This window comes from Chiloscyllium plagiosum, unplaced genomic scaffold (genome assembly GCF_037043375.1).
Source record: "Chiloscyllium plagiosum isolate Xiang-an unplaced genomic scaffold, Cpla_swu_hap1 HiC_scaffold_40, whole genome shotgun sequence".
NCBI lineage: Eukaryota > Metazoa > Chordata > Chondrichthyes > Orectolobiformes > Hemiscylliidae > Chiloscyllium > Chiloscyllium plagiosum.
In genome coordinates, this window is record NW_028270178.1 from 10216929 (window position 1) to 10239279 (window position 22351).

A 22351-nucleotide genomic window follows, 5' to 3' on the forward strand; every position below is an offset into this window, starting at 1 on the left:
GGCTCTCCCTGCCCACCCTATCTAACCCTCGGATTATCTTATATGTCTCTATTAAGTCACCTCTCAACCTTCTCCTCTCTAACGAAAACAGCCTCAAGTCCCTCAGCCTTTCCTCGTAAGACCTTCCCTCCAGACCAGGCAACATCCTGGTAAATCTCCTCTCAACCCTTCCCAAAGCTTCCCCATCCTTCCTATAATGCGGTGACCAGAACTGTACACAATACTCCAAGTGCGGCCGCGCCAGAGTATTGTACAGCTGCAGCATAACCTCATGGTTCCGGAACTCGATCCCTCTATTAATAAAAGCTAACACACTGTCTGCCTTCTTAACAACCCTGTCAACCTGGGGGGCAACTTTCAGGGATCTGTGTACCAGGACACCGAGGTCTCTCTGCTCATCTGCACTCCCAAGAATCTTACCATTAGCCCAGTACTCTGTATTCCTGTTACTCCGACCAAAGTGAATCACCTCACACTTGTCCACATTAAACTCCATTTGCCACCTCTCAGCCCAGCTCTGCATCCTATCTATGTCTCTCTGCCTTTATTAGTTGAGGTGTGGAGTTGTAGAGCAGGGAGGTGATACAGGACCTGGGTCAAACATCGGTCAGACCCCAGCTGGGGTCCTGTGTGTGGTTCTGAATCCACCTCCCAGGAGGAATGGGATAGTGCTGGGAGGAGGGGGGACACTGAGGGAGATCCACCAGGATGTTACTGGGGGGGGGGGGGGTTGGAACGTTTCACTGATGGAGAGAGATTGGAGGAGTCTGGGGAGGGGGAGGGTGGACCTGATTGAGACGTAGAATGTTCTGAGGGGCCACTGATCTCTCCGTCAAAGGGAAAGCAATCTTAATGTCCGCTCGATCGCAAACCGGGGGCAGGGACAGAAAGGAAGGGGCAGGAGGGTTAGCGGGAGGGAAGGTGAGGAAGTATTTCTCACCCGGGGGGGGGTGAGGAGTCTGCAACTCTCTGCCGCGGAGGGTGGAGGGTGAGAGAGGCAGGAACCTGCATCACATTCAACTTGTGAAGCCAAGGCTCCAGGCCGCGTGCTGGGGAATGGGTTCAGAGAATAGTCAGGTGGGTGTTTGAGGCTAGTAACGGACCCAATGGGCTGAAGGGCCTTTGCGGTGCTGTAGACCTCTCCGACCCTGTCAGAGGTTGCAGGGAGTTGGGTGACTCAGCGCACGATTCCGCTGGGCAGGGATCCGCTCCCAGCTGAGCAGACGGGATTTGACCAAGATGTTTCGGGAGGATGACCCCAAACCCCGGGACTAGTGGCGACGCCTCAGTGATCCACTCCAGCTCATCCAATCATGGAGGTAGGTCTTGCTCGCTGAGCTGGAAGGCTGATTTCCAGACGTTTCGTCCCCGTACTGGGTGACGTTTTCAGTGGGCCTCCGGGTGAAGCACTGGTGATAATTCCTGCTCTCCTCTTATAGGTTTGGGTTTCCTTGGCTTGCTGATGTCATTTCCTGTGGTGATGCTATTTCCTGTGGTGAGGTCACTTCCTTTTTGTCAGCGGGTGGTAGATGGGCTCTATCTCAATGTGTTTGTCGATAGAGTTCCGGTTGGGATGCCATGCCTCGAGGAATTCTCGTGTGTATCTCTGGCTGGCTTGCCCGAGGATGGGTGTGTTGTCCCAGTCCAACAGGAAAACAACATTCACGCCGACCAAATATTAAACTACGGAAGAAATCAGCCACAAACGAAGCTGCATCAGAACATTATTCCAACAAACCACCACACACTGCAGCACAGAGGAGGGGAAAACCACCGATACAGTGTATTCAAATACAACGGGTACCCAATGAACGCAGCCCGCCGATTTCTCAGCAACAAACCCATACAAGCCGACAAGACACATCCAGAAACTCTAGCCACTCTCCCCAACATCAAAGACATCTCGGAATTGGCAGCCAGACCACTCAGACCCCACAAACCCACCGACTCACTAAATCAGCAGCTCATGGACTTGAAAGGCCCCATACAGACAACCAGCAAAACTAATGCCATTTACAAAATACCGTGTAAGGACTGTAACACACACTACATTGGACACACGGGCGGAAAACCAGCCAGCAGGACACATGCACATCAACTAACGACAAAAAGACATGACCCTCTCTCACTGGCACAAACAGAGGAGGAAGGACAGCCCTTAGACTGGGACAACACACCCATCCTCGGACAAGCCAAACTGAGACACACACACGGGAATTCCTCGAGGTACGACATCCCAACCGGAACTCTACCGACAAACACATCGAGTTACAGCCCATCTACCACCCGCTGAGAAACAGGAACAGGAAGTGACCTCACCACAGGAAATGACATCGTCAACCCAAGGATACCCAAACCAATAAATAGAGGGCAGGAATTATCACCAGTGCTTCACCCGGAGGCCCACTGAAAATGTTACCCAGTACGGGGACGAAATGTCTGGAAACGAGCCTTCCAGCTCAGCGAGCAAACCGACCTCCAGGACCTCAACCTGAGCTACAGACTTTCACTAAACTCATCATCCAATCATCTTTGTATTTCCACAGACACGCTCGTTTCTACCGAGACCCCAATGGGACAGATTATCGGACACTACTGAAGGCATACGGAATACGCATAGACATCATGGTCACTGGCCAGGTAATCCCCAACCTCCCCGATCGGGGACCCTCCCCTACATCACCGGGACTGGGCGGGTAATCCCCAACCTCCCCGATCGGGGACCCTCCCCTACATCACCGGGACTGGGCGGGTAATCCCCAACCTCCCAGATCGGGGACCCTCCCCTACATCACCGGGACTGGGCGGGTAATCCCCAACCTCCCCCATCGGGGACCCTCCCCTACATCACCGGGACTGGGCGGGTAATCCCCAACCTCCCCGATCGGGGACCCTCCCCTACATCACCGGGACTGGGAGGGTAATCCCAACCTCCCGCATCGGGGACCCTCCCCTACATCACCGGGACTGGGCGGGTAATCCGCAACCTCCCCCATCGGGGACCCTCCCCTACATCACCGGGACTGGGCGGGTAATCACCAACCTCCCCCATCGGGGACCCTCCCCTACATCACCGGGACTGGGCGGGTAATCCCCAATCTCCCCGATCGGGGACCCTCCCCTACATCACCGGGACTGGGCGGGTAATCCCCAACCTCCCCGATCGGGGACCCTCCCTGAACATCACCGGGACTGGGCGGGTAATCCCCAACCTCCCCCATCGGGGACCCTCCCCTACATCACCGGGACTGGGCGGGTAATCCCCAATCTCCCCGATCGGGGACCCTCCCCTACATCACCGGGACTGGGCGGGTAATCCCCAACCTCCCCGATCGGGGACCCTCCCCTACATCACCGGGACTGGGCAGGTAATCCCCAATCTCCCCCATCGGGGACCCTCCCCTACATCACCGGGACTGGGCGGGTAATCCCCAACCTCCCCCATCGGGGACCCTCCCCTACATCACCGGGACTGGGCGGGTAATCCCCAACCTCCCCGATCGGGGACCCTCCCCTACATCACCGGGACTGGGCAGGTAATCCCCAATCTCCCCCATCGGGGACCCTCCCCTACATCACCGGGACTGGGCGGGTAATCCCCAACCTCCCCCATCGGGGACCCTCCCCTACATCACCGGGACTGGGCGGGTAATCCCCAACCTCCCCCATCGGGGACCCTCCCCTACATCACCGGGACTGGGCGGGTAATCCCCAACTCCCCCATCGGGGACCCTCACCTACATCACCGGGACTGGGCGGGTAATCCCCAACCTCCCCGATCGGGGAGCCTCCCCTACATCACCGGGACTGGGCGGGTAATCCCCAACCTCCCCGATCGGGGACCCTCCCCTATATCACCGGGACTGGGCGGGTAATCCCCAACCTCCCCCATCGGGGACCCTCCCCTACATCACCGGGACTGGGCGGGTAATCCCCAACCTCCCCGATCGGGGACCGTCCCCTACATCACCGGGACTGGGCGGGTAATCCCCAACCTCCCCCATCGGGGACCCTCCCCTACATCACCGGGACTGGGCGGGGTAATCCCCAACCTCCCCGATCGGGGACCCTCCCCTACATCACCGGGACTGGGCGGGTAATCCCCAACCTCCCCCATCGGGGACCCTCCCCTACATCACCGGGACTGGGCGGGTAATCCCCAACCTCCCCGATCGGTGACCCTCCCCTACATCACCGGGACTGGGCGGGTAATCCCCAACCTCCCCCATCGGGGACCCTCCCCTACATCACCGGGACTGGGCGGGGTAATCCCCAACCTCCCCGATCGGGGACCCTCCCCTACATCACCGGGACTGGGCGGGTAATCCCCAACCTCCCCCATCGGGGACCCTCCCCTACATCACCGGGACTGGGCGGGAATCCCCAACCTCCCCCATCGGGGACCCTCCCCTACATCACCGGGACTGGGCGGGTAATCCCCAACCTCCCCGATCGGGGACCCTCCCCTACATCACCGGGACTGGGCGGGTAATCCCCAACCTCCCCCATCGGGGACCCTCCCCTACATCACCGGGACTGGGCGGGTAATCCCCAACCTCCCCCATCGGGGACCCTCCCCTACATCACCGGGACTGGGAGGGTAATCCCCAACCTCCCCGATCGGGGACCCTCCCTGTACATCACCGGGACTGGGCGGGTAATCCCCAACCTCCCCCATCGGGGTCCCTCCCCTACATCACCGGGACTGGGCGGGTAATCCCCAACCTCCCCCATCGGGGACCCTCCCCTACATCACCGGGACTGGGCGGGTAATCCCCAACCTCCCCCATCGGGGACCCTCCCCTACATCACCGGGACTGGGCGGGTAATCCCCAACCTCCCCGATCGGGGACCCTCCCCTACATCACCGGGACTGGGCGGGTAATCCCCAACCTCCTCCATCGGGGACCATCCCCTACATCACCGGGACTGGGCGGGTAATCCCCAACCTTCCCGATCGGTGACCCTCCCCTACATCACCGGGACTGGGCGGGTAATCCCCAACCTCCCCCATCGGGGACCCTCCCCTACATCACCGGGACTGGGCGGGTAATCCCCAAACTCCCCCATCGGGGACCCTCCCCTACATCACCGGGACTGGGCGGGTAATCCCCAACCTCCCCGATCGGTGACCCTCCCCTACATCACCGGGACTGGGCGGGTAATCCCCAACCTCCCCCATCGGGGACCCTCCCCTACATCACCGGGACTGGGCGGGTAATCCCCAACCTCCCCCATCGGGGACCCTCCCCTACATCACCGGGACTGGGCGGGTAATCCCCAACCTCCCCGATCGGGGACCCGCCCCTACATCACCGGGACTGGGCGGGTAATCCCCAACCTCCCCGATCGGGGACCCTCCCCTACATCACCGGGACTGGGCGGGTAATCCCCAACCTCCCCGATCGGGGACCCTCCCCTACATCACCGGGACTGGGCGGGTAATCCCCAACCTCCCCGATCGGGGACCCTCCCCTACATCACCGGGACTGGGCGGGTAATCCCCAACCTCCCCCATCGGGGACCCTCCCCTACATCACCGGGACTGGGCGGGTAATCCCCAACCTCCCCCATTGGGGACCCTCCCCTACATCACCGGGACTGGGCGGGTAATCCCCAACCTCCCCCATCGGGGACCCTCCCCTACATCACCGGGACTGGGCGGGTAATCCCCAACCTCCCAGATCGGGGACCCTCCCCTACATCACCGGGACTGGGCGGGTAATCCCCAAACTCCCCCATCGGGGACCCTCCCCTACATCACCGGGACTGGGCGGGTAATCCCCAACCTCCCCCATCGGGGACCCTCCCCTACATCACCGGGACTGGGCGGGTAATCCCCAACCTCCCCGATCGGGGACCCTCCCCTACATCACCGGGACTGGGCAGGTAATCCCAAACCTCCCCCATCGGGGACCCTCCCCTACATCACCGGGACTGGGCGGGTAATCCCCAACCTCCCCGATCGGGGACCCTCCCCTACATCACCGGGACTGGGCGGGGTAATCCCCAACCTCCCCGATCGGGGACCCTCCCCTATATCACCGGGACTGGGCGGGTAATCCCCAACCTCCCCCATCGGGGACCCTCCCCTACATCACCGGGACTGGGCGGGTAATCCCCAACCTCCCCCATCGGGGACCCTCCCCTACATCACCGGGACTGGGCGGGGTAATCCCCAACCTCCCCGATCGGGGACCCTCCCCTACATCACCGGGACTGGGCGGGTAATCCCCAACCTCCCCCATCGGGGACCCTCCCTGTACATCACCGGGACTGGGCGGGTAATCCCCAACCTCCCCGATCGGGGACCCTCCCCTACATCACCGGGACTGGGCGGGGTAATCCCCAACCTCCCCGATCGGGGACCCTCCCTGTACATCACCGGGACTGGGTGGGTAATCCCCAACCTCCCCCATCGGGGACCCTCCCTGTACATCACCGGGACTGGGTGGGTAATCCCCAACCTCCCCCATCGGGGACCCTCCCCTACATCACCGGGACTGGGCGGGTAATCCCCAACCTCCCCGATCGGGGACCCTCCCCTACATCACCGGGACTGGGCGGGTAATCCCCAACCTCCCCGATCGGGGACCCTCCCCTACATCACCGGGACTGGGCGGGTAATCCCCAACCTCCCCCATCGGGGACCCTCCCTGTACATCACCGGGACTGGGCGGGTAATCCCCAACCTCCCCCATCGGGGACCCTCCCCTACATCACCGGGACTGGGCGGGTAATCCCCAACCTCCCCCATCGGGGACCCTCCCCTACATCACCGGGACTGGGCGGGTAATCCCCAACCTCCCCCATCGGGGACCCTCCCCTACATCACCGGGACTGGGCGGGTAATCCCCAACCTCCCCCATCGGGGACCCTCCCCTACATCACCGGGACTGGGCGGGTAATCCCCAACCTCCCCGATCGGGGACCCTCCCCTACATCACCGGGACTGGGCGGGTAATCCCCAACATCCCAGATCGGGGACCCTCCCCTACATCACCGGGACTGGGCGGGGTAATCCCCAACCTCCCCCATCGGGGACCCTCCCCTACATCACCGGGATTGGGCGGGTAATCCCCAAACTCCCAGATCGGGGACCCTCCCCTACATCACCGGGACTGGGCGGGTAATCCCCAACCTCTCCCATCGGGGACCCTCCCCTACATCACCGGGACTGGGCGGGTAATCCCCAACCTCTCCCATCGGGGACCCTCCCCTACATCACCGGGACTGGGCGGGTAATCCCCAACCTCCCCGATCGGGGACCCTCCCCTACATCACCGGGACTGGGCGGGTAATCCCCAACCTCCCCGATCGGGGACCCTCCCCTACATCACCGGGACTGGGCGGGTAATCCCCAACCTCCCCGATCGGGGACCCCCCCCTACATCACCGGGACTGGGCGGGTAATCCCCAACCTCCCCGATCGGGGACCCTCCCCTACATCACCGGGACTGGGCAGGTAATCCCCAACCTCCCCGATCGGGGACCCTCCCCTACATCACCGGGACTGGGCGGGTAATCCCCAACCTCCCGCATCGGGGACCCTCCCTGTACATCACCGGGACTGGGCGGGTAATCCCCAACCTCCCCCATCGGGGACCCTCCCCTACATCACCGGGACTGGGCGGGTAATCCCCAACCTCCCCCATCGGGGACCCTCCCCTACATCACCGGGACTGGGCGGGTAATCCCCAACCTCCCCGATCGGGGACCCTCCCCTACATATCCGGGACTGGGCGGGTAATCCCCAACCTCCCCGATCGGGGACCCTCCCCTACATCACCGGGACTGGGCGGGTAATCCCCAACCTCCCCCATCGGGTACCCTCCCCTACATCACCGGGACTGGGCGGGTTCTCCCCAACCTCCCCGATCGGGGACCCTCCCCTACATCACCGGGACTGGGCGGGTAATCCCCAACCTCCCCCATCGGGGACCCTCCCCTACATCACCGGGACTGGGCGGGTAATCCCCAACCTACCCCATCGGGGACCCTCCCCTACATCACCGGGACTGGGCGGGTAATCCCCAACCTCCCCCATCGGGGACCCTCCCCTACATCACCGGGACTGGGCGGGTAATCCCCAACCTCCCCCATCGGGGACCCTCCCCTACATCACCGGGACTGGGCGGGTTATCCCCAACCTCCCCGATCGGGGACCCTCCCCTACATCACCGGGACTGGGCGGGTAATCCCCAACCTCCCCCATCGGGGACCCTCCCCTACATCACCGGGACTGGGCGGGTAATCCCCAACCTCCCCCATCGGGGACCCTCCCCTACATCACCGGGACTGGGCGGGTAATCCCCAACCTCCCCCATCGGGGACCCTCCCCTACATCACCGGGACTGGGCGGGTAATCCCCAACCTCCCCCATCGGGGACCCTCCCCTACATCACCGGGACTGGGCGGGTAATCCCCAACCTCCCCCATCGGGGACCCTCCCCTCCATCACCGGGACTGGGCGGGTAATCCCCAACCTCCCCCATCGGGGACCCTCCCCTACATCACCGGGACTGGGCGGGTAATCCCCAACCTCCCCGATCGGGGACCCTCCCCTACATCACCGGGACTGGGCGGGTAATCCCCAACCTCCCCCATCGGGGACCCTCCCCTCCATCACCGGGACTGGGCGGGTAATCCCCAACCTCCCCGATCGGGGACCCTCCCCTACATCACCGGGACTGGGCGGGTAATCACCAACCTCCCCCATCGGGGACCCTCCCCTACATCACCGGGACTGGGCGGGTAATCCCCAACCTCCCCCATCGGGGACCCTTCCCTACATCACCGGGACTGGGCGGGTAATCCCCAACCTCCCCGATCGGGGACCCTCCCTGTACATCACCGGGACTGGGCGGGTAATCCCCAACCTCCCCGATCGGGGACCCTCCCCTACATCACCGGGACTGGGCGGGTAATCCCCAACCTCCCCCATCGGGGACCCTCCCCTACATCACCGGGACTGGGCGGGTAATCCCCAACCTCCCCCATCGGGGACCCTCCCCTACATCACCGGGACTGGGCGGGTAATCCCCTACCTCCCCCATCGGGGACCCTCCCCTACATCACCGGGACTGGGCGGGTAATCCCCAACCTCCCCCATCGGGGACCCTCCCTGTACATCACCGGGACTGGGCGGGTAATCCCCAACCTCCCCGATCGGGGACCCTCCCCTACATCACCGGGACTGGGCGGGTAATCCCCAATCTCCCCGATCGGGGACCCTCCCCTACATCACCGGGACTGGGCGGGTAATCCCCAACCTCCCTCATCGGGGACCCTCCCCTACATCACCGGGACTGGGCGGGTAATCCCCAACCTCCCCCATCGGGGACCCTCCCCTACATCACCGGGACTGGGCGGGTAATCCCCAACCTCCCCCATCGGGGACCCTCCCCTACATCACCGGGACTGGGCGGGTAATCCCCAACCTCCCCGATCGGGGACCCTCCCCTACATCACCGGGACTGGGCGGGTAATCCCCAACCTCCCCGATCGGGGACCCTCCCCTACATCACCGGGACTGGGCGGGTAATCCCCAACCTCCCCGATCGGGGACCCTCCCCTACATCACCGGGACTGGGCGGGTAATCCCCAACCTCCCCGATCGGGGACCCTCCCCTACATCACCGGGACTGGGCGGGTAATCCCCAACCTCCCCGATCGGGGACCCTCCCCTACATCACCGGGACTGGGCGGGTAATCCCCAACCTCCCCCTTCGGGGACACTCCCCTACATCACCGGGACTGGGCGGGTAATACCCAACCTCCCCGATCGGGGACCCTCCCCTACATCACCGGGACTGGGCGGGTAATCCCCAATCTCCCCGATCGGGGACCCTCCCCTACATCACCGGGACTGGGCGGGTAATCCCCAACCTCCCCCATCGGGGACCCTCCCCTACATCACCGGGACTGGGCGGGTAATCCCCAACCTCCCCGATCGGGGACCCTCCCCTACATCACCGGGACTGGGCGGGTAATCCCCAACCTCCCCGATCGGGGACCCTCCCCTACATCACCGGGACTGGGCGGGTAATCCCCAACCTCCCCGATCGGGGACCCTCCCCTACATCACCGGGACTGGGCGGGGTAATCCCCAACGTCCCCCATCGGGGACCCTCCCCTACATCACCGGGACTGGGCGGGTAATCCCCAACCTCCCCCATCGGGGACCCTCCCCTACATCACCGGGACTGGGCGGGTAATCCCCAACCTCCCCGATCGGGGACCCTCCCCTACATCACCGGGACTGGGCGGGTAATCCCCAACCTCCCCCATCGGGGACCCTCCCCTACATCACCGGGACTGGGCGGGTAATCCCCAACCTCCCCGATCGGGGACCCTCCCCTACATCACCGGGACTGGGCGGGGTAATCCCCAACCTCCCCCATCGGGGACCCTCCCCTACATCACCGGGACTGGGCGGGTAATCCCCAACCTCCCCCATCGGGGACCCTCCCCTACATCACCGGGACTGGGCGGGGTAATCCCCAACCTCCCCCATCGGGGACCCTCCCCTACATCACCGGGACTGGGCGGGTAATCCCCAACCTCCCCCATCGGGGACCCTCCCCTACATCACCGGGACTGGGCGGGTAATCCCCAACCTCCCCCATCGGGGACCCTCCACTACATCACCGGGACTGGGCGGGTAATCCCCAACCTCCCCCATCGGGGACCCTCCCCTACATCACCGGGACTGGGCGGGTAATCCCCAACCTCCCCCATCGGGGACCCTCCCCTACATCACCGGGACTGGGCGGGTAATCCCCAACCTCCCCCATCGGGGTCCCTCCCCTACATCACCGGGACTGGGCGGGTAATCCCCAACCTCCCCGATCGGGGACCCTCCCCTACATCACCGGGACTGGGCGGGTAATCCCCAACCTCCCCCATCGGGGACCCTCCCCTACATCACCGGGACTGGGCGGGTAATCCCCAACCTCCCCCATCGGGGACCCTCCCCTACATCACCGGGACTGGGCGGGTAATCCCCAACCTCCCAGATCGGGGACCCTCCCCTACATCACCGGGACTGGGCGGGTAATCCCCAACCTCCCCCATCGGGGTCCCTCCCCTACATCACCGGGACTGGGCGGGTAATCCCCAACCTCACCCATCGGGGACCCTCCCCTACATCACCGGGACTGGGCGGGTAATCCCTAACCTCCCCGATCGGGGACCCTCCCCTACATCACCGGGACTGGGCGGGTAATCCCCAACCTCCCCCATCGGGGACCCTCCCCTACATCACCGGGACTGGGCGGGTAATCCCCAACCTCCCCGATCGGGGACCCTCCCCTATATCATCGGGACTGGGCGGGTAATCCCCAACCTCCCCGATCGGGGACCCTCCCCTACATCACCGGGACTGGGCGGGTAATCCCCAACCTCCCCGATCGGGGACCCTCCCCTACATCACCGGGACTGGGCGGGTAATCCCCAACCTCACCGATCGGGGACCCTCCCCTACATCACCGGGACTGGGCGGGTAATCCCCAACCTCCCCGATCGGGGACCCTCCCCTACATCACCGGGACTGGGCGGGTAATCCCCAACCTCCCCGATCGGGGACCCTCCCCTACATCACCGGGACTGAGCGGGTAATCCCCAACCTCCCCGATCGGGGACCCTCCCCTACATCACCGGGACTGGGCGGGTAATCCCCAACCTCCCCGATCGGGGACCCTCCCTGTGCATCACCGGGACTGGGCGGGTAATCCCCAACCTCCCCGATCGGGGACCCTGCCCTACATCACCGTGACTGGGCGGGTAATCACCAACCTCCCCCATCGGGACCCTCCCCTACATCACCGGGACTGGGCGGGTAATCCCCAACCTCCCCGATCGGGGACCCTCCCCTACATCACCGGGACTGGGCGGGTAATCCCCAACCTCCCCCATCGGGGACCCTCCCCTACATCACCGGGACTGGGCGGGTAATCCCCAACCTCCCCGATCGGGGACCCTCCCCTACATCACCGGGACTGGGCGGGTAATCCCCAACCTCCCCGATCGGGGACCCTCCCCTACATCACCGGGACTGGGCGGGTAATCCCCAACCTCCCCCATCGGGGACCCTCCCCTATATCACCGGGACTGGGCGGGTAATCCCCAACCTCCCCGATCGGGGACCCTCCCCTACATCACCGGGACTGGGCGGGTAATCCCCAACCTCCCCCATCGGGGACCCTCCCCTACATCACCGGGACTGGGCGGGTAATCCCCAACCTCCCCGATCGGGGACCCTCCCCTACATCACCGGGACTGGGCGGGTAATCCCCAACCTCCCCGATCGGGGACCCTCCCCTACATCACCGGGACTGGGCGGGTAATCCCCAACCTCCCCGATCGGGGACCCTCCCTGTACATCACCGGGACTGGGCGGGTAATCCCCAACCTCCCCGATCGGGGACCCTCCCTGTACATCACCGGGACTGGGCGGGTAATCCCCAACCTCCCCCATCGGGGACCCTCCCCTACATCACCGGGACTGGGCGGGTAATCCCCAACCTCCCCGATCGGGGACCCTCCCCTACATCACCGGGACTGGGCGGGTAATCCCCAACCTCCCCCATCGGGGACCCTCCCCTACATCACCGGGACTGGGCGGGTAATCCCCAACCTCCCCGATCGGGGACCCTCCCCTACATCACCGGGACTGGGCGGGTAATCCCCAACCTCCCCCACCGGGGACCCTCCCCTACATCACCGGGACTGGGCGGGTAATCCCCAACCTCCCCCATCGGGGACCCTCCCCTACATCACCGGGACTGGGCGGGTAATCCCCAACCTCCCCCATCGGGGACCCTCCCCTACATCACCGGGACTGGGCGGGTAATCCCCGGGCTCCCCGATCGGGGACCCTCCCCTACATCACCGGGACTGGGCGGGGTAATCCCCAACCTCCCCCATCGGGGACCCTCCCCTACATCACCGGGATTGGGCGGGTAATCCCCAACCTCCCCCATCGGGGACCCTCCCCTACATCACCGGGACTGGGCGGGTAATCCCCAACCTCCCACATCGGGGACCCTCCCCTACATCACCGGGACTGGGCCCGTAATCCCCAACCTCCCCCATCGGGGACCCTCCCCTACATCACCGGGACTGGGCGGGTAATCCCCAACCTCCCCCATCGGGGACCCTCCCCTACATCACCGGGACTGGGCGGGTAATCCCCAACCTCCCCGATCGGGGACCCTCCCCTACATCACCGGGACTGGGCGGGTAATCCCCAACCTCCCCCATCGGGGACCCTCCCCTACATCACCGGGACTGGGCGGGTAATCCCCAACCTCCCCCATCGGGGACCCTCCCCTACATCACCGGGACTGGGCGGGGTAATCCCCAACCTCCCCGATCGGGGACCCTCCCTGTACATCACCGGGACTGGGCGGGTAATCCCCAACCTCCCCGATCGGGGACCCTCCCCTACATCACCGGGACTGGGCGGGTAATCCCCAACCTCCCCCATCGGGGACCCTCCCCTACATCACCGGGACTGGGCGGGTAATCCCCAACCTCCCCCATCGGGGACCCTCCCCTACATCACCGGGACTGGGCGGGTAATCCCCAACCTCCCCCATCGGGGACCCTCCCCTACATCACCGGGACTGGGCGGGTAATCCCCAACCTCCCCCATCGGGGACCCTCCCCTACATCACCGGGACTGGGCGGGGTAATCCCCAACCTCCCGCATCGGGGACCCTCCCCTACATCACCGGGACTGGGCGGGGTAATCCCCAACCTCCCCGATCGGGGACCCTCCCCTACATCACCGGGACTGGGCGGGTAATCCCCAACCTCCCCGATCGGGGACCCTCCCCTACATCACCGGGACTGGGCGGGTAATCCCCAACCTCCCCGATCGGGGACCCTCCCCTACATCACCGGGACTGGGCGGGTAATCCCCAACCTCCCCGATCGGGGACCCTCCCCTACATCACCGGGACTGGGCGGGTAATCCCCAACCTCCCCCATCGGGGACCCTCCCCTACATCACCGGGACTGGGCGGGTAATCCCCAACCTCCCCCATCGGGGACCCTCCCCTACATCACCGGGACTGGGCGGGTAATCCCCAACCTCCCCCATCGGGGACCCTCCCCTCCATCACCGGGACTGGGCGGGTAATCCCCAACCTCCCCGATCGGGGACCCTCCCCTACATCACCGGGACTGGGCGGGTAATCCCCAACCTCCCCGATCGGGGACCCTCCCCTACATCACCGGGACTGGGCGGGTAATCCCCAACCTCCCCGATCGGGGACCCTCCCCTACATCACCGGGACTGGGCGGGTAATCCCCAACCTCCCCCATCGGGGACCCTCCCCTACATCACCGGGACTGGGCGGGTAATCCCCAACCTCCCCCATCGGGGACCCTCCCTGTGCATCACCGGGACTGGGCGGGTAATCCCCAACCTCCCCCATCGGGGACCCTCCCCTACATCACCGGGACTGGGCGGGTAATCCCCAACCTCCCCCATCGGGGACCCTCCCCTACATCACCGGGACTGGGCGGGTAATCCCCAACCTCCCACATCGGGGACCCTCCCCTACATCACCGGGACTGGGCCCGTAATCCCCAACCTCCCCCATCGGGGACCCTCCCCTACATCACCGGGACTGGGCGGGTAATCCCCAACCTCCCCCATCGGGGACCCTCCCCTACATCACCGGGACTGGGCGGGTAATCCCCAACCTCCCCGATCGGGGACCCTCCCCTACGTCACCGGGACTGGGCGGGTAATCCCCAACCTCCCCGATCGGGGACCCTCCCCTACATCACCGGGACTGGGCGGGTAATCCCCAACCTCCCCCATCGGGGACCCTCCCCTACATCACCGGGACTGGGCGGGGTAATCCCCAACCTCCCCCATCGGGGACCCTCCCCTACATCACCGGGACTGGGCGGGTAAACCCCAACCTCCCCGATCGGGGACCCTCCCCTACATCACCGGGACTGGGCGGGTAATCCCCAACCTCCCCCATCGGGGACCCTCCCCTACATCACCGGGACTGGGCGGGTAATCCCCAACCTCCCCCATCGGGGACCCTTCCCTACATCACCGGGACTGGGCGGGTAATCCCCAACCTCCCCGATCGGGGACCCTCCCCTACATCACCGGGACTGGGCGGGTAATCCCCAACCTCCCCCATCGGGGACCCTCCCTGTGCATCACCGGGACTGGGCGGGTAATCCCCAACCTCCCCCATCGGGGACCCTCCCTGTGCATCACCGGGACTGGGCGGGTAATCCCCAACCTCCCCCATCGGGGACCCTCCCCTACATCACCGGGACTGGGCGGGTAATCCCCAACCTCCCCGATCGGGGACCCTCCCCTACATCACCGGGACTGGGCGGGTAATCCCCAACCTCCCCGATCGGGGACCCTCCCCTACATCACCGGGACTGGGCGGGTAATCCCCAACCTCCCTCATCGGGGACCCTCCCCTACATCACCGGGACTGGGCGGGTAATCCCCAACCTCCCCCATCGGGGACCCTCCCCTACATCACCGGGACTGGGCGGGTAATCCCCAACCTCCCCAATCGGGGACCCTCCCTGTACATCACCGGGACTGGGCGGGTAATCCCCAACCTCCCCGATCGGGGACCCTCCCCTACATCACCGGGACTGGGAGGGCAATCCCCAAACTCCCCGATCGGGGACCCTCCCCTACATCACCGGGACTGGGCCGGTAATCCCCAACCTACCCGATCGGGGACCCTCCCCTACATCACCGGGACTGGGCGGGTAATCCCCAACCTCCCCGATCGGGGACCCTCCCCTACATCACCGGGACTGGGCGGGTAATCCCCAACCTCCCAGATCGGGGACCCTCCCCTTCATCACCGGGACTGGGCGGGTAATCCCCAACCTCCCCCATCGGGGACCCTCCCCTACATCACCGGGACTGGGCGGGGTAATCCCCAACCTCCCGCATCGGGGACCGTCCCCTACATCACCGGGACTGGGCGGGTAATCCCCAACATCCCCGATCGGGGACCCTCCCCTACATCACCGGGACTGGGCGGGGTAATCCCCAACCTCCCGCATCGGGGACCGTCCCCTACATCACCGGGACTGGGCGGGTAATCCCCAACCTCCCCCATCGGGGACCCTCCCCTACATCACCGGGACTGGGCGGGTAATCCCCAACCTCCCCCATCGGGGACCCTCCCCTACATCACCGGGACTGGGCGGGTAATCCCCAACCTCCCCCATCGGGGACCCTCCCCTACATCACCGGGACTGGGCGGGTAATCCCCAACCTCCCCCATCGGGGACCCTCCCCTACATCACCGGGACTGGGCGGGGTAATCCCCAACCTCCCCGATCGGGGACCCTTCCCTACATCACCGGGACTGGGCGGGTAATCCCCAACCTCCCCCATCGGGGACCCTCCCCTACATCACCGGGACTGGGCGGGTAATCCCCAACCTCCCCGATCGGGGACCCTCCCCTACATCACCGGGACTGGGCGGGTAATCCCCAACCTCCCCCATCGGGGACCCTCCCCTACATCACCGGGACTGGGCGGGGTAATCCCCAACCTCCCCGATCGGGGACCCTTCCCTACATCACCGGGACTGGGCGGGTAATCCCCAACCTCCCCCATCGGGGACCCTCCCCTATCTCACCGGGACTGGGCGGGTAATCCCCAACCTCCCCCATCGGGGACCCTCCCCTACATCACCGGGACTGGGCGGGGTAATCCCCAACCTCCCGCATCGGGGACCGTCCCCTACATCACCGGGACTGGGCGGGTAATCCCCAACCTCCCCCATCGGGGACCCTCCCCTACATCACCGGGACTGGGCGGGTAATCCCCAACCTCCCCCATCGGGGACCCTCCCCTACATCACCGGGACTGGGCGGGTAATCCCCAAACTCCCAGATCGGGGACCCTCCCCTTCATCACCGGGACTGGGCGGGTAATCCCCAACCTCCCCCATCGGTGACCCTCCCCTACATCACCGGGACTGGGCGGGTAATCCCCAGCCTCCCCGATCGGGGACCCTCCCCTACATCACCGGGACTGGGCGGGTAATCCCCAACCTCCCCGATCGGGGACCCTCCCCTACATCACCGGGACTGGGCGGGTAATCCCCAACCTCCCCCATCGGGGACCCTCCCCTACATCACCGGGACTGGGCGGGTAATCCCCAACCTCCCCCTTCGGGGACCCTCCCCTACATCACCGGGACTGGGCGGGTAATCCCCAACCTCCCCGATCGGGGACCCTCCCCTACATCACCGGGACTGGGCGGGTAATCCCCAACCTCCCCCATCGGGGACCCTCCCCTACATCACCGGGACTGGGCGGGTAATCCCCAACCTCCCCGATCGGGGACCCTCCCCTACATCACCGGGACTGGGCGGGTAATCCCCAACCTCCCCCATCGGGGACCCTCCCCTACATCACCGGGACTGGGCGGGTAATCCCCAACCTCCCCGATCGGGGACCCTCCCCTACATCACCGGGACTGGGCGGGTAATCCCCAACCTCCCCGATCGGGGACCCTCCCCTACATCACCGGGACTGGGCGGGTAATCCACAACCTCCCCCATCGGGGACCCTCCCCTACATCACCGGGACTGGGCGGGTAATCCCCAACCTCCCCGATCGGGGACCCTCCCCTACATCACCGGGACTGGGCGGGTAATCCCCAACCTCCCCCATCGGGGACCCTCCCCTACATCACCGGGACTGGGCGGGTAATCCCCAACCTCCCCCATCGGGGACCCTCCCCTACATCACCGGGACTGGGCGGGTAATCCCCAACCTCCCCGATCGGGGACCCTCCCCTACATCACCGGGACTGGGCGGGTAATCCCCAACCTCCCCGATCGGGGACCCTCCCCTACATCACCGGGACTGGGCGGGTAATCCCCAACCTCCCAGATCGGGGACCCTCCCCTTCATCACCGGGACTGGGCGGGTAATCCCCAACCTCCCCCATCGGGGACCCTCCCCTACATCACCGGGACTGGGCGGGGTAATCCCCAACCTCCCGCATCGGGGACCGTCCCCTACATCACCGGGACTGGGCGGGTAATCCCCAACCTCCCCGATCGGGGACCCTCCCCTACATCACCGGGACTGGGCGGGTAATCCCCAACCTCCCGCATCGGGGACCCCCCCCTACATCACCGGGACTGGGCGGGGTAATCCCCAACCTCCCCGATCGGGGACCCTCCCCTACATCACCGGGACTGGGCGGGTAATCCCCAACCTCCCCGATCGGGGACCCTCCCCTTCATCACCGGGACTGGGCGGGTAATCCCCAACCTCCCCCATCGGGGACCCTCCCCTACATCACCGGGACTGGGCGGGTAATCCCCAACCTCCCGCATCGGGGACCCCCCCCTACATCACCGGGACTGGGCGGGGTAATCCCCAACCTCCCCGATCGGGGACCCTCCCCTACATCACCGGGACTGGGCGGGTAATCCCCAACCTCCCCGATCGGGGACCCTCCCCTACATCACCGGGACTGGGCGGGTAATCCCCAACCTCCCCCATCGGGGACCCTCCCCTACATCACCGGGACTGGGCGGGTAATCCCCAACCTCCCCCATCGGGGACCCTCCCCTACATCACCGGGACTGGGCGGGGTAATCCCCAACCTCCCCCATCGGGGACCCTCCCCTACATCACCGGGACTGGGCGGGTAAACCCCAACCTCCCCGATCGGGGACCCTCCCCTACATCACCGGGACTGGGCGGGTAATCCCCAACCTCCCCCATCGGGGACCCTCCCCTACATCACCGGGACTGGGCGGGTAATCCCCAACCTCCCCCATCGGGGACCCTTCCCTACATCACCGGGACTGGGCGGGTAATCCCCAACCTCCCCGATCGGGGACCCTCCCCTACATCACCGGGACTGGGCGGGTAATCCCCAACCTCCCCCATCGGGGACCCTCCCTGTGCATCACCGGGACTGGGCGGGTAATCCCCAACCTCCCCCATCGGGGACCCTCCCTGTGCATCACCGGGACTGGGCGGGTAATCCCCAACCTCCCCCATCGGGGACCCTCCCCTACATCACCGGGACTGGGCGGGTAATCCCCAACCTCCCCGATCGTGGACCCTCCCCTACATCACCGGGACTGGGCGGGTAATCCCCAACCTCCCCGATCGGGGACCCTCCCCTACATCACCGGGACTGTGCGGGTAATCCACAACCTCCCCCATCGGGGACCCTCCCCTACATCACCGGGACTGGGCGGGTAATCCCCAACCTCCCCGATCGGGGACCCTCCCCTACATCACCGGGACTGGGCGGGTAATCCCCAACCTCCCCCATCGGGGACCCTCCCCTACATCACCGGGACTGGGCGGGTAATCCCCAACCTCCCCGATCGGGGACCCTCCCCTACATCACCGGGACTGGGCGGGTAATCCCCAACCTCCCCGATCGGGGACCCTCCCCTACATCACCGGGACTGGGCGGGGTAATCCCCAACCTCCCTCATCAGGGACCCTCCCCTACATCACCGGGACTGGGCGGGTAATCCCCAACCTCCCCCACCGGGGACCCTCCCCTACATCACCGGGACTGGGCGGGTAATCCCCAACCTCCCCCACCGGGGACCCCCCCCTACATCACCGGGACTGGGCGGGTAATCCACAACCTCCCCCATCGGGGACCCTCCCCTACATCACCGGGACTGGGCGGGTAATCCCCAACCTCCCCGATCGGGGACCCTCCCCTACATCACCGGGACTGGGCGGGTAATCCCCAACCTCCCCCATCGGGGACCCTCCCCTACATCACCGGGACTGGGCGGGTAATCCCCAACCTCCCCGATCGGGGACCCTCCCCTACATCACCGGGACTGGGCGGGTAATCCCCAACCTCCCCGATCGGGGACCCTCCCCTACATCACCGGGACTGGGCGGGTAATCCCCAACCTCCCCGATCGGGGACCCTCCCCTACATCACCGGGACTGGGCGGGTAATCCCCAACCTCCCAGATCGGGGACCCTCCCCTTCATCACCGGGACTGGGCGGGTAATCCCCAACCTCCCCCATCGGGGACCCTCCCCTACATCACCGGGACTGGGCGGGGTAATCCCCAACCTCCCGCATCGGGGACCGTCGCCTACATCACCGGGACTGGGCGGGTAATCCCCAACCTCCCCGATCGGGGACCCTCCCCTACATCACCGGGACTGGGCGGGTAATCCCCAACCTCCCCCATCGGGGACCCTCCCCTACATCACCGGGACTGGGCGGGGTAATCCCCAACCTCCCCGATCGGGGACCCTTCCCTACATCACCGGGACTGGGCGGGTAATCCCCAACCTCCCCCATCGGGGACCCTCCCCTACATCACCGGGACTGGGCGGGTAATCCCCAACCTCCCCCATCGGGGACCCTCCCCTACATCACCGGGACTGGGCGGGGTAATCCCCAACCTCCCCGATCGGGGACCCTTCCCTACATCACCGGGACTGGGCGGGTAATCCCCAACCTCCCCCATCGGGGACCCTCCCCTACATCACCGGGACTGGGCGGGTAATCCCCAACCTCCCCCATCGGGGACCCTCCCCTACATCACCGGGACTGGGCGGGGTAATCCCCAACCTCCCCCATCGGGGACCCTCCCCTACATCACCGGGACTGGGCGGGGTAATCCCCAACCTCCCGCATCGGGGACCGTCCCCTACATCACCGGGACTGGGCGGGTAATCCCCAACCTCCCCCATCGGGGACCCTCCCCTACATCACCGGGACTGGGCGCGTAATCCCCAACCTCCCCCATCGGGGACCCTCCCCTACATCACCGGGACTGGGCGGGTAATCCCCAACCTCCCCGATCGGGGACCCTCCCCTACATCACCGGGACTGGGCGGGTAATCCCCAACCTCCCCCATCGGGGACCCTCCCCTACATCACCGGGACTGGGCGGGTAATCCCCAACCTCCCCCTTCGGGGACCCTCCCCTACATCACCGGGACTGGGCGGGTAATCCCCAACCTCCCCGATCGGGGACCCTCCCCTACATCACCGGGACTGGGCGGGTAATCCCCAACCTCCCCCATCGGGGACCCTCCCCTACATCACCGGGACTGGGCGGGTAATCCCCAATCTCCCCGATCGGGGACCCTCCCCTACATCACCGGGACTGGGCGGGTAATCCCCAACCTCCCCGATCGGGGACCCTCCCCTACATCACCGGGACTGGGCGGGTAATCCCCAACCTCCCCGATCGGGGACCCTCCCCTACATCACCGGGACTGGGCGGGTAATCCCCAACCTCCCCCATCGGGGACCCTCCCCTACATCACCGGGACTGGGCGGGTAATCCCCAACCTCCCCGATCGGGGACCCTCCCCTACATCACCGGGACTGGGCGGGTAATCCCCAACCTCCCCGATCGGGGACCCTCCCCTACATCACCGGGACTGGGCGGGTAATCCACAACCTCCCCCATCGGGGACCCTCCCCTACATCACCGGGACTGGGCGGGTAATCCCCAACCTCCCCGATCGGGGACCCTCCCCTACATCACCGGGACTGGGCGGGTAATCCCCAACCTCCCCCATCGGGGACCCTCCCCTACATCACCGGGACTGGGCGGGTAATCCCCAACCTCCCCCATCGGGGACCCTCCCCTACATCACCGGGACTGGGCGGGTAATCCCCAACCTCCCCGATCGGGGACCCTCCCCTACATCACCGGGACTGGGCGGGTAATCCCCAACCTCCCCGATCGGGGACCCTCCCCTACATCACCGGGACTGGGCGGGTAATCCCCAACCTCCCAGATCGGGGACCCTCCCCTTCATCACCGGGACTGGGCGGGTAATCCCCAACCTCCCCCATCGGGGACCCTCCCCTACATCACCGGGACTGGGCGGGGTAATCCCCAACCTCCCGCATCGGGGACCGTCCCCTACATCACCGGGACTGGGCGGGTAATCCACAACCTCCCCGATCGGGGACCCTCCCCTACATCACCGGGACTGGGCGGGTAATCCCCAACCTCCCCCATCGGGGACCCTCCCCTACATCACCGGGACTGGGCGGGGTAATCCCCAACCTCCCCGATCGGGGACCCTTCCCTACATCACCGGGACTGGGCGGGTAATCCCCAACCTCCCCCATCGGGGACCCTCCCCTACATCACCGGGACTGGGCGGGTAATCCCCAACCTCCCCCATCGGGGACCCTCCCCTACATCACCGGGACTGGGCGGGGTAATCCCCAACCTCCCCGATCGGGGACCCTTCCCTACATCACCGGGACTGGGCGGGTAATCCCCAACCTCCCCCATCGGGGACCCTCCCCTACATCACCGGGACTGGGCGGGTAATCCC

General features: G+C 65.7%; 1 protein-coding gene across 1 annotated transcript in view; it reads left to right on the top strand.

The window, feature by feature from the left end:
• p2rx3b (purinergic receptor P2X, ligand-gated ion channel, 3b) overlaps nt 1–22351 on the top strand; it is a 173495-nt gene that overhangs the window by 113869 nt on the left and 37275 nt on the right. The window contains exon 9 of the mRNA XM_087981622.1: nt 2547–2640. Coding sequence (XP_087837748.1) covers nt 2547–2640 — 94 coding nt within the window. The remainder of the gene's footprint in view (nt 1–2546; nt 2641–22351) is intronic.